This window comes from Arachis hypogaea, chromosome 17 (genome assembly GCF_003086295.3).
Source record: "Arachis hypogaea cultivar Tifrunner chromosome 17, arahy.Tifrunner.gnm2.J5K5, whole genome shotgun sequence".
Taxonomy (NCBI): Eukaryota; Viridiplantae; Streptophyta; class Magnoliopsida; order Fabales; family Fabaceae; genus Arachis; species Arachis hypogaea.
The window spans coordinates 130,973,888-130,987,818 of NC_092052.1; the positions used below are offsets into that span (position 1 = coordinate 130,973,888).

The 13,931-nt window shown below is 32.0% G+C and overlaps 1 protein-coding gene across 12 annotated transcripts in view; it reads left to right on the plus strand.

The window, feature by feature from the left end:
- The window catches only part of LOC112764865 (BEACH domain-containing protein B), a 31,730-nt gene extending 26,649 nt beyond the window's left edge, over positions 1-5,081 (plus strand). For all 12 annotated transcript variants that reach the window (XM_072223647.1, XM_072223650.1, XM_072223651.1 and 9 more), the window contains 5 exons: positions 838-963; positions 1,066-1,437; positions 1,557-1,788; positions 2,084-2,851; positions 4,584-5,081. In XM_072223647.1, coding sequence (XP_072079748.1) covers positions 838-963; positions 1,066-1,437; positions 1,557-1,788; positions 2,084-2,775 — 1,422 coding nt within the window. In that variant the 3' untranslated portion in view covers positions 2,776-2,851; positions 4,584-5,081. The remainder of the gene's footprint in view (positions 1-837; positions 964-1,065; positions 1,438-1,556; positions 1,789-2,083; positions 2,852-4,583) is intronic.
- Positions 5,082-13,931: the final 8,850 nt, after the last annotated feature.

Here is a 13,931-nt window from a genome sequence, read left to right on the forward strand (position 1 = left end):
TCTTTTTTTTAAAGATCCACAATAGCATACCACTAGGCCCTTCATCATAAACTGTAATCTAGTTTTCATTGAAGAAGCATAAAAAAGGTAAATAATCCTTGTTCTATCCCATTCCCGTGACAATAAAATTTGTGATAACCAAGATAGGTGTTTTGAACTTAGGCATTTAATGATTCTGGAAACCCTATTACCCTAAGAGGTCAAATTAATAGAATGCACATCTTATGTGTCCCAAGAAAAGAGTTATTGTTAAGCTCTATCCTAAACACCAGACCTCTCTAACTGAATATTTATAAGGTAAAGCAATGTGCATTACGTAATCCAAGCCATAGAATTGTGCTAGAATAGATTCTTATGGACCTTACAACCAATATAGAACATATGATAATATGGAGGACAAGTTTTTTGAAGCTGTTACAGAGGAAGTTGGTATGTTCTAAAGATATAGCATTCTTGTGCGCGGTTTTACTTCAGATGATAACTACAATTTTTGCACATCAATTAAGGATGAAGTGATGTAATATGGGGAATCAAAAGTGTAGCATATTCCCAGTCTTAATGACATTTTTCATTTTTCCTCCCCCCCCCCCCCCCCCCCAAAAAAAAAAGAAAAAAAAATCATTGTCTAAGGTCTATGTTTCAACCATTTAATTATTTACTCTTTAGTTTCCAATGATTATATCCTATTCTCTTTTCCCACCACAAGATGCTTAGTTTCATGCATGCTTCCTTGTGATGGGATCTTTCCAATTTTGAAATTGTTCCGACCCAGATCTCCTTTCACCATTTAATTATAAGTTATGAGCAAAAGGCCTTAGTTTTATATTATTTGCATAGGGTTCACCTGAAGAATTCATTAGGAGAAACCGGGAGGCACTTGAAAGTGAATATGTTAGTTCAAATCTCCATCAATGGATAGATTTAGTATTTGGTTACAAGCAACGAGGAAAACCTGCTGTGGAGGTATGTCTCAATCAAAATTCATGTAAATTAGAGTTGGCTAAAACTTTAGCAGTCTTCAGGAATCAGGTTAGTGAAGCTAACATTTTATCATGCGGGTTATAGGCAGCAAACATCTTCTACTACTTAACTTATGAAGGTGCTGTTGATTTGGAAACAATGGAAGATGATCTGCAAAGAGCAGCCATAGAAGACCAGATAGCCAACTTTGGTCAGACTCCCATCCAGATATTTCGGAAGAAACACCCAAGAAGAGGGCCACCTATTCCGATTGCACACCCTTTACGATTTGCACCTGATTCTATCAGTTTGACTTCCATCGTTTCTAATACTAGTCACCCGGCATCTGCTGTATTGTATGTTGGTCTTATGGAATCCAATATCGTTCTTGTAAATGACGGCCTCATCTTGTCTGTTAAGATGTGGTTGACAACACAGCTGCAATCTGGTGGAAATTTTACATTCTCTGGTTCCCAGGTTGGCTTTGGTTTTTTACTATAGACTGAATTACAAGGTTTTGTAACTTAAATTTGTTTACATTTTAGTAAAATTATGTCTGGTTTCATGACTAGTGGAACAACCTCAAACCACTGCAGGATCCATTCTTTGGAGTTGGATACGACATACTTTCTCCACGAAAAATCGGGATTCCCGTGCCTGAAAATGTTGAACTTGGAGCACAATGCTTTGTGACAATGCAGACATCCTCCGAGAACTTTTTAGTATCATGTGGCAATTGGGAAAATAGTTTTCAGGTCATATCATTAAGTGATGGCAGAATGGTACAGAGCATTCGACAGCATAAAGATGTGGTGAGCTGTGTTGCAGGTGTGTCCCATAGTGCTTAATGCCTTCACAACCTGGTGACTTTAATATATCACTTAAACCTGATTTGTGACTGCATGATCGATGAAGGTTTTTGTTGTTACTTCGGCCTCACAAGCCATAAGTTTCCATCCATTGTGATAACTTTATTCTAATATGTTTTCGTAGGTTCAATAACTGGCACTTCCCTAATTTCTATTGAGCCTTTTGGTGTTTATCTATTTATTTATATTTGCTGTTTATGGTGTTCAATCTCCTCTTGTATGCTTGTGCCTCACAAGATAATGGTATGCTGCAGTGACATCTGATGGAAGTATCCTTGCAACTGGAAGCTATGATACAACAGTGATGGTTTGGGAAGTTTTTCGTGGTAAAGCCACAGAAAAGAGGATTCGTAACAATCAGCCTGAATTGCCTCGTAAAAACTATGTAATAGTTGAAACTCCATGTCATATTCTTTGTGGACATGATGATATTATAACTTGCTTACATGTTAGTCATGAGCTTGATATTGTAATTAGTGGGTCAAAAGATGGAACTTGCATATTCCATACTCTGCGAGAAGGTAGATATATAAGATCCTTACGGCATCCATCGGGCAGTCCAATATCAAAGCTAGTTGTTTCTCAGCGCGGTCATATTGTGATTTATGCTGATGATGATCTTAGTCTGCATCTGTATTCAATTAATGGGAAACATCTTGCTGCCACGGAATCTAATGGACGCCTGAATGCTATTCAATTGAGCAGATGTGGTGAGTTTTTGGTAGGTGCAGGTGATCAAGGACAGATTGTTGTTCGCTCTATGGACACCCTTGAAATTGTGAAGAAATATCAGGGAATTGGAAGGGTCATAACATCTCTAGCAGTAACGCCAGAAGAATGCTTCTTGGCTGGCACAAAAGATGGAAGCCTCCTTGTGTATTCAATAGAAAATCCTCAACTTCGGAAAACTAACCAAAACAGAAATGTGAGATCAAAGCTTACTTAACAGGAAGGATAACTACAGCATGCAGATGATGCATGGAATTTTAACAGTCAGAGCTGACCTGTGATGACTGTTCCAGGTACAGCACTGTCATTTATATCATATATATACAAAACTATTTGTCCCCTTATATCACTTATTATCATATATATACAAGATTCCCAGGTGAGTCTTGGCCATGTTGTATAAGGAGAAATAGATACAAATCAGTCATTACTCATACCTTTCAAATGTTACCTAAGGTAGCGTTTGTTTTGAGGTATTAAGACAGAGACTGGGAGACTGAGACTCAATATCGTGTTTGTTGGTTTAGAGACTGGTATTAAAATTTCTCTCTCTGTCCCCAAAATTTCAGTATTTCAATACCTCCAAAAAATGAGGACACATGAGACTCAAATTTTTAGAGATGGAGACTGAAACTTTAACAACATTTTATACCTAAAATACCTTCATTTCAATTAATTAATTCGAATTTTATCCTTTATACAAATTAAATTAGAATTTCATTCTTGTTTCAATTTCTGTCTCCCACTTTACACCAAACAAAATACTAAGATTTATTTCAATCTCTGTCTCTTAGTCCCAGTCTCTCAGTCTCAGTCTTTCTGTTTCTGTCTCTCCACCAAACGCTACCTAATGGTCGGTATAAGTTTTCCGTGAAGCAAATTGGTGGGGTGAATTTTTTTTTTATGGTAACAAAGTTCCATTTTGGTAGTATTGTTGACATCTTGGGATGCTATTTTCAAACATGCACACTTAGCCCTAATTTCTCTATAGGCTTGGTAATTAATTTCTTGATAGAAAACAAATTTGAATGAGAAAGAGAAGGGTAAACACAGAGTAGGTAAGGTATCCTCACTGGAAGAAAGGATAGGAAAAATTATGCCTGTTGCATTACTTTTGTAGCAATGCTTGTCAATTTGTCTGCATATTTGCAATTGAACTACTGTAAGAAAACCATTTGCCGAACATAGTATTGAATTTAGAATTTAAAATATTGAGTGAAGGCATTTCTCAGGAATTCCTGTTAATATTTGCTCAAATTTGTCTTGCAATGGTATTTCTTTTATGTCTGTTCTACTGTAAAATTGTAATTCTGCTGGCAAATATTTTATTTGCTGAAAAGAGAATGAGCTTAATTAATCAGGTATCTGTTCCAGCAACTATCTAAAATTTAACCTTTTATCAATTTGAGTTATCCATTTTTGGGTCCACTTAACCATCTTATTGCTTTAATCACTCATCATAAGTTGTTAATAGGTACTCAAATTTTGTTAATTGAACTTTGCAAAATCAGAGGTGACACACTTAACACTTGAAATGCAAGTTATCATAGAATTTTCCTGGTAATTGTTTGCAAGACATTTGCCACGAAACTAGTTGTAAGCCCATTTTGCTGTAATTGAAAGATCCTCCTGAGATGTATCCTGTACTTGGTTCTCTAGGTTCATTTTATTGTCTTGTAATTTGATGCAATTCAGATTAGGAGCTGTTTTGTGACCATACTCTACTGCTAAGTGTAGTAGCAACTAAGTAGCTAACAAATGGACTAAGCACACTTGATGTCTTGAAAATTTTAATGTATTGAGTTTCAGAAACTTCGAAAATTTGTGGTTTCAATGAATTTGCCCCTTTTGCTTCCTAACAATGGTTTGTAGTGCATCGTTAGAAACATCCTTTATGTATCTGCCTGTGTATTAATTTGTTATTCTATATGGTTTGAATAATCCACGGTATTTGAGTAATATAATTGCTGACATGCAAGTATAAATTTCCTAAGCATTCGTGAATATCCCACTGTTGTTTCACAGGTGCACCCACTGGCCAGTGATCGCAAGTTTGAGGTTATGCCATGTTGCTTCCTTGCTGACCTTGTCATTTTCTTCCCTTCGGGGTTTTTGATCTCATCCCCTTCAAGTACTTAGCCTCTGTATAATGTGAGATAAAAGTGAGACCGCATGGTGGAATATAGCTAAAGCATATTTTGAATTCTTGCATGGAGTTGAAGAACTGAGTTGATTATCTACTCTCAGAAACACCATGATGGGACAGTAATTAGATTCCCTGAATCAGTTTTCTCGTGCCTGGAGTTGTTGAGAGGTGAAGACATGAGGTTTTGTTCATAAATGTACATTATATATATATTCGTCAATTCTGAAATAGGATTACTAGGTCTCTTGTGCGCTAAAATTGTAGCTATGAGCAATTATTTTAGTGTTTATCATCTGTTTACATAACACATAATATTGTACAGACAGGCTTGAATGCCATATCTTACAGCTGAATGCAAAAGGAGGACTGTTCGGCAATGTGTCATATCTGCTCTTGTGCTAACAAGTAACAACTGACTTAGCTCTTTATGATAATGATTCTAAGAACAACTTAGGGTCTTGAGATTTTGGAGGGAATGCGGGGAAATTAAAATGCTCATAGTGTAGTGGGCTCTCACTCCAATTTACTCTTGAAACCACTTTCTTGAGCGACGACAAGCGCAGGAGAAGGCGCACGACTGGGTTCCGTGTGGTTCTGTCTGGTTCTGCCGCCCGCGAAGGGAGCCCAGGAAGGCAGTGACTGAGCTTGAGACGGTGAGGACATAGAGTGCGACGAGCATGATTCCAAAACGGTGAGTGCTATACCGAGAGAGAAGTGACACACCAGAGACGAGTGGCGTGAGAGAGGTGTGAGAGCTTGAGGGAGAGAGTGGCAAGAAAGAGACCCCAGAGGAGAGACGTTGAGGCTTGAGGGCAGGGGATCAGATTAGGGCATTTGGGGTTGGGGGTGGGGGCCTCAGGTATTTGAAAAAAAAAAAAAAAAAAAAAAAAAAAAAAACAACAACAACAACCAACCAACCAACCAATCCGGACCGAGTTAAATTAACCTGCCGGGTCACTGGATTTAATGAAAACCCGTCGGGTCTCACCGAGTCTGACGTAAAGCCGATTCAACGAGTGGCTCGGCTCGGCTAGGTGACCGGATTTTCGGTCGAACTGGCCGGATCGAGCTGGGTTTGATAATTATGCTTTCTTCTCTTCATTTCAACAAAAGATTTCAGCTTGCAAATGCCCCTTTAGTGTCTAAGCACCAACAGTGAATTATCATTCCTAAACTAAGAGTGTATTATGACAATATGACCCCTTGATTATGATTTTTGCGCATGGCGTTGTAGGCTTCTACTCTTTTCAGAGTGAACAAATGGGTGGGTCCTTATCGACAAAGCGGTGGAACTTGTCTTTGAATTTGAGCGACCTAAATTGAAGATCGTTTGCAGTTTGCGCTTTGCATTGCCCAACCAGCTCCGTATCTTAATCGTATATGGGATGTTATTAAGGAAAGTAAAAGAAGACGAGTCAACTGTTCAATGCAAAACCATTTCATGTTTTAAACTCAATCGTACAGTTGACCCCCAAAAAAAAAAAAAAAAAAACTCTTAATCGTATATGGTGTTTGTTTTTTTTGGACTAATTTTGTAGCGCATTTGTAAACTATGACTTATTTATTCAGTTAACAAAGCAAAGAACCTTTAGCTTTGGTTGTTGAATAAGGAAAAACCCCTGAACCGGTAGAAACTGGTAAAGGGGTAGTATCAACGAAAGGTTTAGGTGGTTTTTTAGGAGACCTTTTTACAACATTGACATTTGAATCATGTACTTTACCACATTTGACCACATCAGCAATAGCAATAGAATCGTTAGATTTTTTCTTTGAAGAAGGTGGATGTTTGTAATACTTAGCTTTCAAGTTTACAAAACACCAGCAAAAAAGATACAACAGTCAAACACACAAAGCACAAAAGAAAAAGAAAAAACAAAAACAAAAATTAACAAAGAACAAATATTACTTATAATAGTTGAAAGAGAGAGATTACCATTCATAAAATATGGATCCTTGATCAAAACAGAAACAAATGATTTGACATCTAGAGCGGGGATACCCACATATAATCTAATATGCTTCTTCATACGCATAAGGTAATCCACACATTCAATTGTAACTTGTAACGACCTAACTTCTACCCATGGTCATACTAAAAGTTAAGGTCATACTAAAAGTTAAATGTTACTAACTTGCTTTCTTTAACTTTAGCTATTATTTAACATATGAGTTTGATTCGTTTTATAACGTAGTTATTTTGCGGGGTAATTTTTTTTTGAAAACGTTTGGGGGGATAAGCAAAGACATTCATAATCAAATCACAAATAATAATAGGTAAAACAGTTATAAATAACTACACTAATGTGCATCTCAAGCAGTTAACAATATCCAGTTATCCACCCTTTATCATAGTATAGATCTTATTTTAGTGAGACTAGAAATAGCTAGATAATAACTATATACACATGTATACATACAACATTTCAGACCCTGACCTATTCAAGAAGTCCCTAAGTTGGCGTCCAAACTAGCCTAGACTCTATACTCGTACTCACTTAGTCCCTTTGGACTACAAAAGCGAAGGAAGTACATTCTAGGTCTTCAAAACTCGGATCAAGCTAGATGTTGTCAAAAAAATGGAATGCTACTCATTTGCACGATCATACGTCATTGTTGGGTAACTCATTGGTATTTCATCAAGTAGCCAAGTAATAGAGGCCTCGTACGAAGGATCTAGATTAAAGCCCGTTAATAAACAGGGTGTATATAGAGGTTGATCTTGCAATATATATATACAGAAACCGCTCTAGAATCAGAAGGCTACCCATAGCGGGATTCCTCGTGCGGAACGGTCGCTAGCATATCATGGAAGAGCCTTCCTGTCTCCATTTGAAAGGAAGGATAAGGGGGTAAGAACTGGAAGTTCTTAATAAGGTCGGAGTTGTTAGTTAAATTCATTAATCCTTTGTTATTACCAGACAACAGAGCATAGCAGAGAGTACAAGACAATAGCATATAGAGAATACTGTAAACATAATATAAACAGAAAAAATATACCTTCATGTAAGAAAACATAACAGAGGAAGATATTCAACCAAGTATGAAGTATGATTCATGTCTGTCCTATGCAAGCCATGACGTGATGGTTTACACCCTGCAGCCCGGCATTACTCGGGCACGAGTCCTAGATATGGCTTTCCAAATGCATACAGTTGCATATAAGCCTTATGGCCGAAACCATTACAGTTGACTTTAAATTGTATTTACCCCTACAGCATAGCCGTTGCAGTTGACTTTTAATTGTATTAAGCCCTACGTCATAGCCGTTGTAATTGACTATTAATTATATTGATTATGCCTTATATCTGGCAAACAGTTTTTAGTATGTGGGCGTCCGCACTGTACAACGGCCTGAGTTGGTCCAGCCCAAGGGCTTACTTAAGAATTATCTCAGCCCGAAAGTTTTCTTAGCAATTACTTTTACCATATCCTTTCTCTGTTTTCACTGGACATGTATTCTTTCTTTGATTCTTTTCGAATCCTAATCAATCATGATACTCTCCTCATACCTCTTCTTAGGTATTTTATGAAGGAAATTATAAGATTTTGGACTTAAAATTGTCTTTTTAAGCTTTTAGGAGAAATGATCATTTTGCTTTTCTATTATTATATTATTATTAATGTTATAATATTATTTAATATTTTAATATTTAGAGCAATATTATTTAATATTTTATTATTAATCTCACCATTATTCTTTCTGTTTTCGTTTCCGTTCTCACTCCCAAATGCTCAACGACCCTAGTAGCAGCTGCTACCTCTCGCACAGCCTCAGCCACGGTGTTCATCGTGGCAATAAAGGCATCCTCATTTCTCGCCTAGTTATTGTTAGGAGTTGCTCCCCGAGCGTTTCGTCTCCGTGAACTCATCGTGGTCCTATATACACTAAACAATCATTATTAAGGTGATCAGTTTTAATACTTCAAGTCAAGTGTGAACATTTTCAGAATGAATACACAAAGACGATTAAGCTACACATATCACAGGGATATTCTATTAGCATGAGACACACAAGTAGAGCATACAGTGAAGCATTGTTCAATCTATTCTCCAGACTCTACTGAGAACGAACTGCTCTGTTACTAAATTGTAACGATCCAACTTCTAGCACGCCATGGTCATACTAGAAGTTAAATGTTACTAACTTGCTTTCCTTAACTTTAACTATTATTTAATATATGAGCATGATTCGTTGTTATAACGTAGTTATTTTGCAGGGTAATTTTTTTTTGAAAATGTTTGGGGTGATAAGCAGAAACATTCATAATCAAATGACAAATAATAATAGGTAAAATAATTATAAGTAACCATACTAATGTGCATCTCAAGCAATTAACAATATCCAGTTATCCAGCCTTTATCGAAGTATAGATCTCAGTTAGAACATCCCTAAAAATAGCTAGATAATAACTATGTACATATATATACATATAACATTTCAGGTCCTGACCTATTTAAAAAGAGTTAGAGATAACGTCCTTAAAGCTCCTACAAAATAATGCAGGATCACTCCAATGTCCTGAACTTGTAACATGACATAAAGAAAAAAATAATATTTAAATGAAAATCACAATGACACAAAAAAATTGAAAAATAAATATAACTATTTTAAAAATTGAAAGCAGTACGTGAGATCAACTAAAAGATAGTATATAACTATATTAGGATTAATTTTCAGAAAGAAAGGAGCCTTGAAAATAGTTCTCATACATCCTTGGCAGATATAAAAAGACAAAAATCAACATATGGAAAGAAAAGATGACAGTTTTAAGGAATAATAAAATTATAGGAAGAAAGATAATATTAATTGAAATCACGCATGTGGCAAAATAGAGGATTGGACTCAAGTGAAAAAGGCAGGCTATATATCAAAAAGTGGTAGATCCATGTAGCAATGATTACAAATTACATAGTAAATGACCTTTAAGCTCAGACGGAACAACACAAATAAAAACTGATCAGAAGACAAATAGAATTAAACATGAAATGAATGAATGGTGTGAATGAGGGAGTACAAATGAGGTATGTAGAATAGAGAACACCATAAAGAATCCAACCCACATGCCCTGTACTTGAAGACAAGTCAGCATTCTACTAACTCACATCCTTTCTTTAAAGATTTTGCATTAGATGAATCATTTAGTATGTTGTCTTTTTATTTATTAAATACTTTAATAATTATTTTAATTATAATTAATATTGTTCAACTTAGAAGTATAATTAAAATATATTAAAACATTAAAAATAAAATTGAAACTAAATATTAAGGATAAAATTAAAATAAAATATAAACATTGAAGACAAAAATAACATTTACTATACAATAATTTTTTTCTAAATAAAAATCACATTAATAATACTCTTACAACATGTCACTTTAATATGATAATATTTTTTTTAAATAAAAATTATGGTAAATATCACATATACTTGTTAATAAATTATATAAAATGTTTTTCTAAGCGTATTACTTTTATTATAGAGTAAAGTATCATTTTTGTCCCCAACGTTTGGGGTAAGTCCCAAAGTTGTCCCTTACGTTTAACGTTTCAAAATTGACTCAATGTTGTCCTGCCGTTAGAGAACCGTTAACAGAATTGATGGCGGGACAAAATTGAGACGATTTTGAAACGTTAAGGACTTAAATAGGACGAAAATATTGGGGAAAAAAACGATACATAGAAATAAATTTTAATTTTATTCTTTAATAATATCAATTTTTTCTGTACATAGTATTCAATTATTTTTTAATCACATCTAAGTAAATTACACTTAATCACATTACTTTCATTCTAAATAAATTTAATTTTTAATAGTTTTATACTTAAAGAAATGTAATTTTTTTATAAATAAATAAATTTTATACTTTCATCCTAAATAAATAATGTAATGTGATTAGAATGAAAGTATAAAATTATAAAAAAATTATAAGTAATGTGATTAAGTAATGAAAGTAAAATTACATTATGTAGAATGAAAGTATAAAATTATAAAAAAATTAATTTATTTAGAATGAAAGTATAAAGTTATAAAAAAATATATAAGTAATGTGATTAAGTAGTGAAAGTAAAATTACATTATTTAGAATGAAAGTGTAAAAGTTATTTATTTATAAAAAAATTACATTACTTTAAGTGTAAAATTATAAAAAAAATAATTTAATAGAATAAAAGTGTAAAATTATAAAAAAAATTATAAGTAATGTGATTAAGTAATGAAAGTAAAATTATATTATTTAAAATAAAATTATAAAATTTATTTATAAAAAAATTACATTACTTTAAACGTAAATTTATAAAAAAATTATTTATTTAAAATGAAAGTATAAAATTATAAAAAAAATAAATAATGTGATTAAGTAATGAAAGTAAAATTACATTATTTAGAATGAAAGTGTAAACGTTATTTATTTATAAAAAAATTACATTACTTTAAGTGTAAAATTATAAAAAAATTAATTTATTTAGAATAAAAGTGTAAAATTATAAAAAAAATTATAAGTAATATGATTAAGTAATGAAAGTAAAATTACATTGTTTAGAATGAAAATATAAAATTTATTTATTTATAAAAAATTACATTACTTTACGTGTAAAATTATAAAAAAAAATTTATTTAGAATGAAAGTAATATGATTAAGTGTAATTTACTTAAATGTGATTAAAAAAATAATTGAATACTATGTACAAAAAAATTTGATATTATTGAAGGATAAAATTAAAATTTATTTCTATGTATCGTTTTTGTCCCTAACATTTTCGTCCTATTTAAGTTCCTAACGTTTTAAAATCGTCTCAATTTTGTCCCGCCGTCAATTCTGTTAACAGATCTCTAACGGTAGGACAACATTGAGTCAATTTTAAAACGATAGGGACAACTTTGGGACTTACCCCAAACGTTGGGGACAAAAACGATACTTTACTCTTTATTATATGAAACATAACTTTGATGCATTTAAAATTATCTTTAATAAAATATTTAATAATTTACTAACAAAAAAATGTGATTATTTCAAGTAACTAAATATTATAAATTTTTATTAGGTAATACTTTTAATAACTTACCTTTAATAATATATTTAATAATTTGACAATTTTTCGTAGGTATAAAATTTTTAATTATAGTAAAAACTCAGGACACGGGTAAAAAAAAAAAAAAAAAAAGCTAAAGTGACCGATAAACTTTTTATTTAAAGGAGTAAAAATAATGTATTTTCCTATTCATCTTTATTTTTTCCTTTTGCACGTGTGTTTAATTTAGGCTCTTTATATGTTAATTATACAGGGAACAAATTAAGTGATGTAAAATCTTAATCTTAAAAGAAAAAGACAGATAAATAGAGAAACACCGATAAAAAAACACATACGTCTAATATTAAACTGAATAATTACATTGAAGGTCGGTTACACATAACAGCAACATAAATAATCTCATAAAAGAAATATTATACTCCAATGAGTTATAACTCAAATGACATAGTTTTCTCATACTCAATTAAGAGGTTGTGGGTTCGAATCTCCTGATCTTTAGTAAAAAAAAAAAAAAAAATTACACAACTAACGATAGCTAATAAATTAAAGAGGTTATCTCATTATGGATTTGAATTATTATTGGCAACAAGGCGGATCTACTTATTAATTTGTAGGGACAAATGTCCCACTAACATTTTAAAAAAATATATGAAAATATATGTATAAATATATATATATGCTCCCATTGAAAATTTGTATTTGTCCCGACATCAAAAAAAAATTTACTCATCAAATTTTGTATCAAAATATTTCAAGAATTTCATTAACATATACCATATGGGTATATTTTAAAAATACCATAAAAAAAGGTTGACAAAAATATTAAAAGATTATTTTTGTTTTTACATTTTCAACGTATTAACTACATTAAAAATTTAAAAGCTTTTTGTTATTAGACTCTTAACATGTCCCGTAGACGTAGAGTACAAGTTAGCGAATTCCTTTATTTTATATATATTTTTTAATTTTTAGAATTAAATTTTGATAAATTGTTAGTGTAAAATAAATTTTCATGTGTATCCAATTATATATGTAATGTCATGTCATAAAAAATGACTACTATTTATATTGATCATGTAAATGATCATCCAAAAAAATAGATATAATTGAACAATTTTATAAAATATTTTACACCATTAGTACATTAAAATTAAATTCTAATTTGTATCTAAAAGTATAAGATAAAAATATATATTAAACGAAATTAATAAAAAAATAAAACAAAACATTATTGTAACATTATAAATTAATGAATTTATTTAGTTGAAATTTATATCTTTGAGTTTTTTTACTCAACTTTTTTTTTTTTTTTTATTATTATTATTATTATTATTATTATTATTATTATTCAATTTATAAAAAAATGAATTAATAAGTACGTTATTACTTATTAATATATCAATATTGATAATGAATAAATAAAATTATTTAATATTCAATATTTTCATGTTATTTATTTTCATATGCTTTGCTATGTTTATATGAATTTTTTTGTTATTTTATGTTATATTTTGCCTTTACAACTTAAAATTTTGGGATCCGTCACTGGTTGGCAACCGTTTCTTTCAAATGGTCGAATGCAACATGAATGCCTTCTAAAGATACCACATTATTCTCATCTACTACCTCTACATACATTAGAAGGGATTTTGGGTACATTCTCATTGGCTAAATCTCCAAAAAAGGAGTTTATGAGATGATTAGAAAATCCTAAAGTCTGCATGATACACAAATAATTCTGATCAATGAAAGGAACTTAGTTGCACAATGTTAAAGATATCAATAGATGATTTTCAGATGAAAATTGAACTAAGGATACAATCATATCATGTGGAAGGTGCTTTCAAAATACACGTGCTACACTAATTGAAGGAACGTATAAGCCTCCATCAATTAATCCTGATGCATGAGTAGTTGAGTCCACATTGATGTCATCGACAAAAAGTTTCTTCTTATCCAATAAAGACTTGATTGGGACTATATAATTAGAAACTACATACATGTTGTGGTCATTGCTTGAACAATAAGGAATTTGTCACGACTAATGTATTTTTCCTTCAGCCAACCACCATGGTCAAGATGATATCTCTCCAATAGTTGCTTATAACCTTAAACTATGATGGTAGTACGATCTCCTTTTTGAAATGTTATGTCAATTCCATCACCATTAGCATCGATGAACAACAAAGAGTTAGA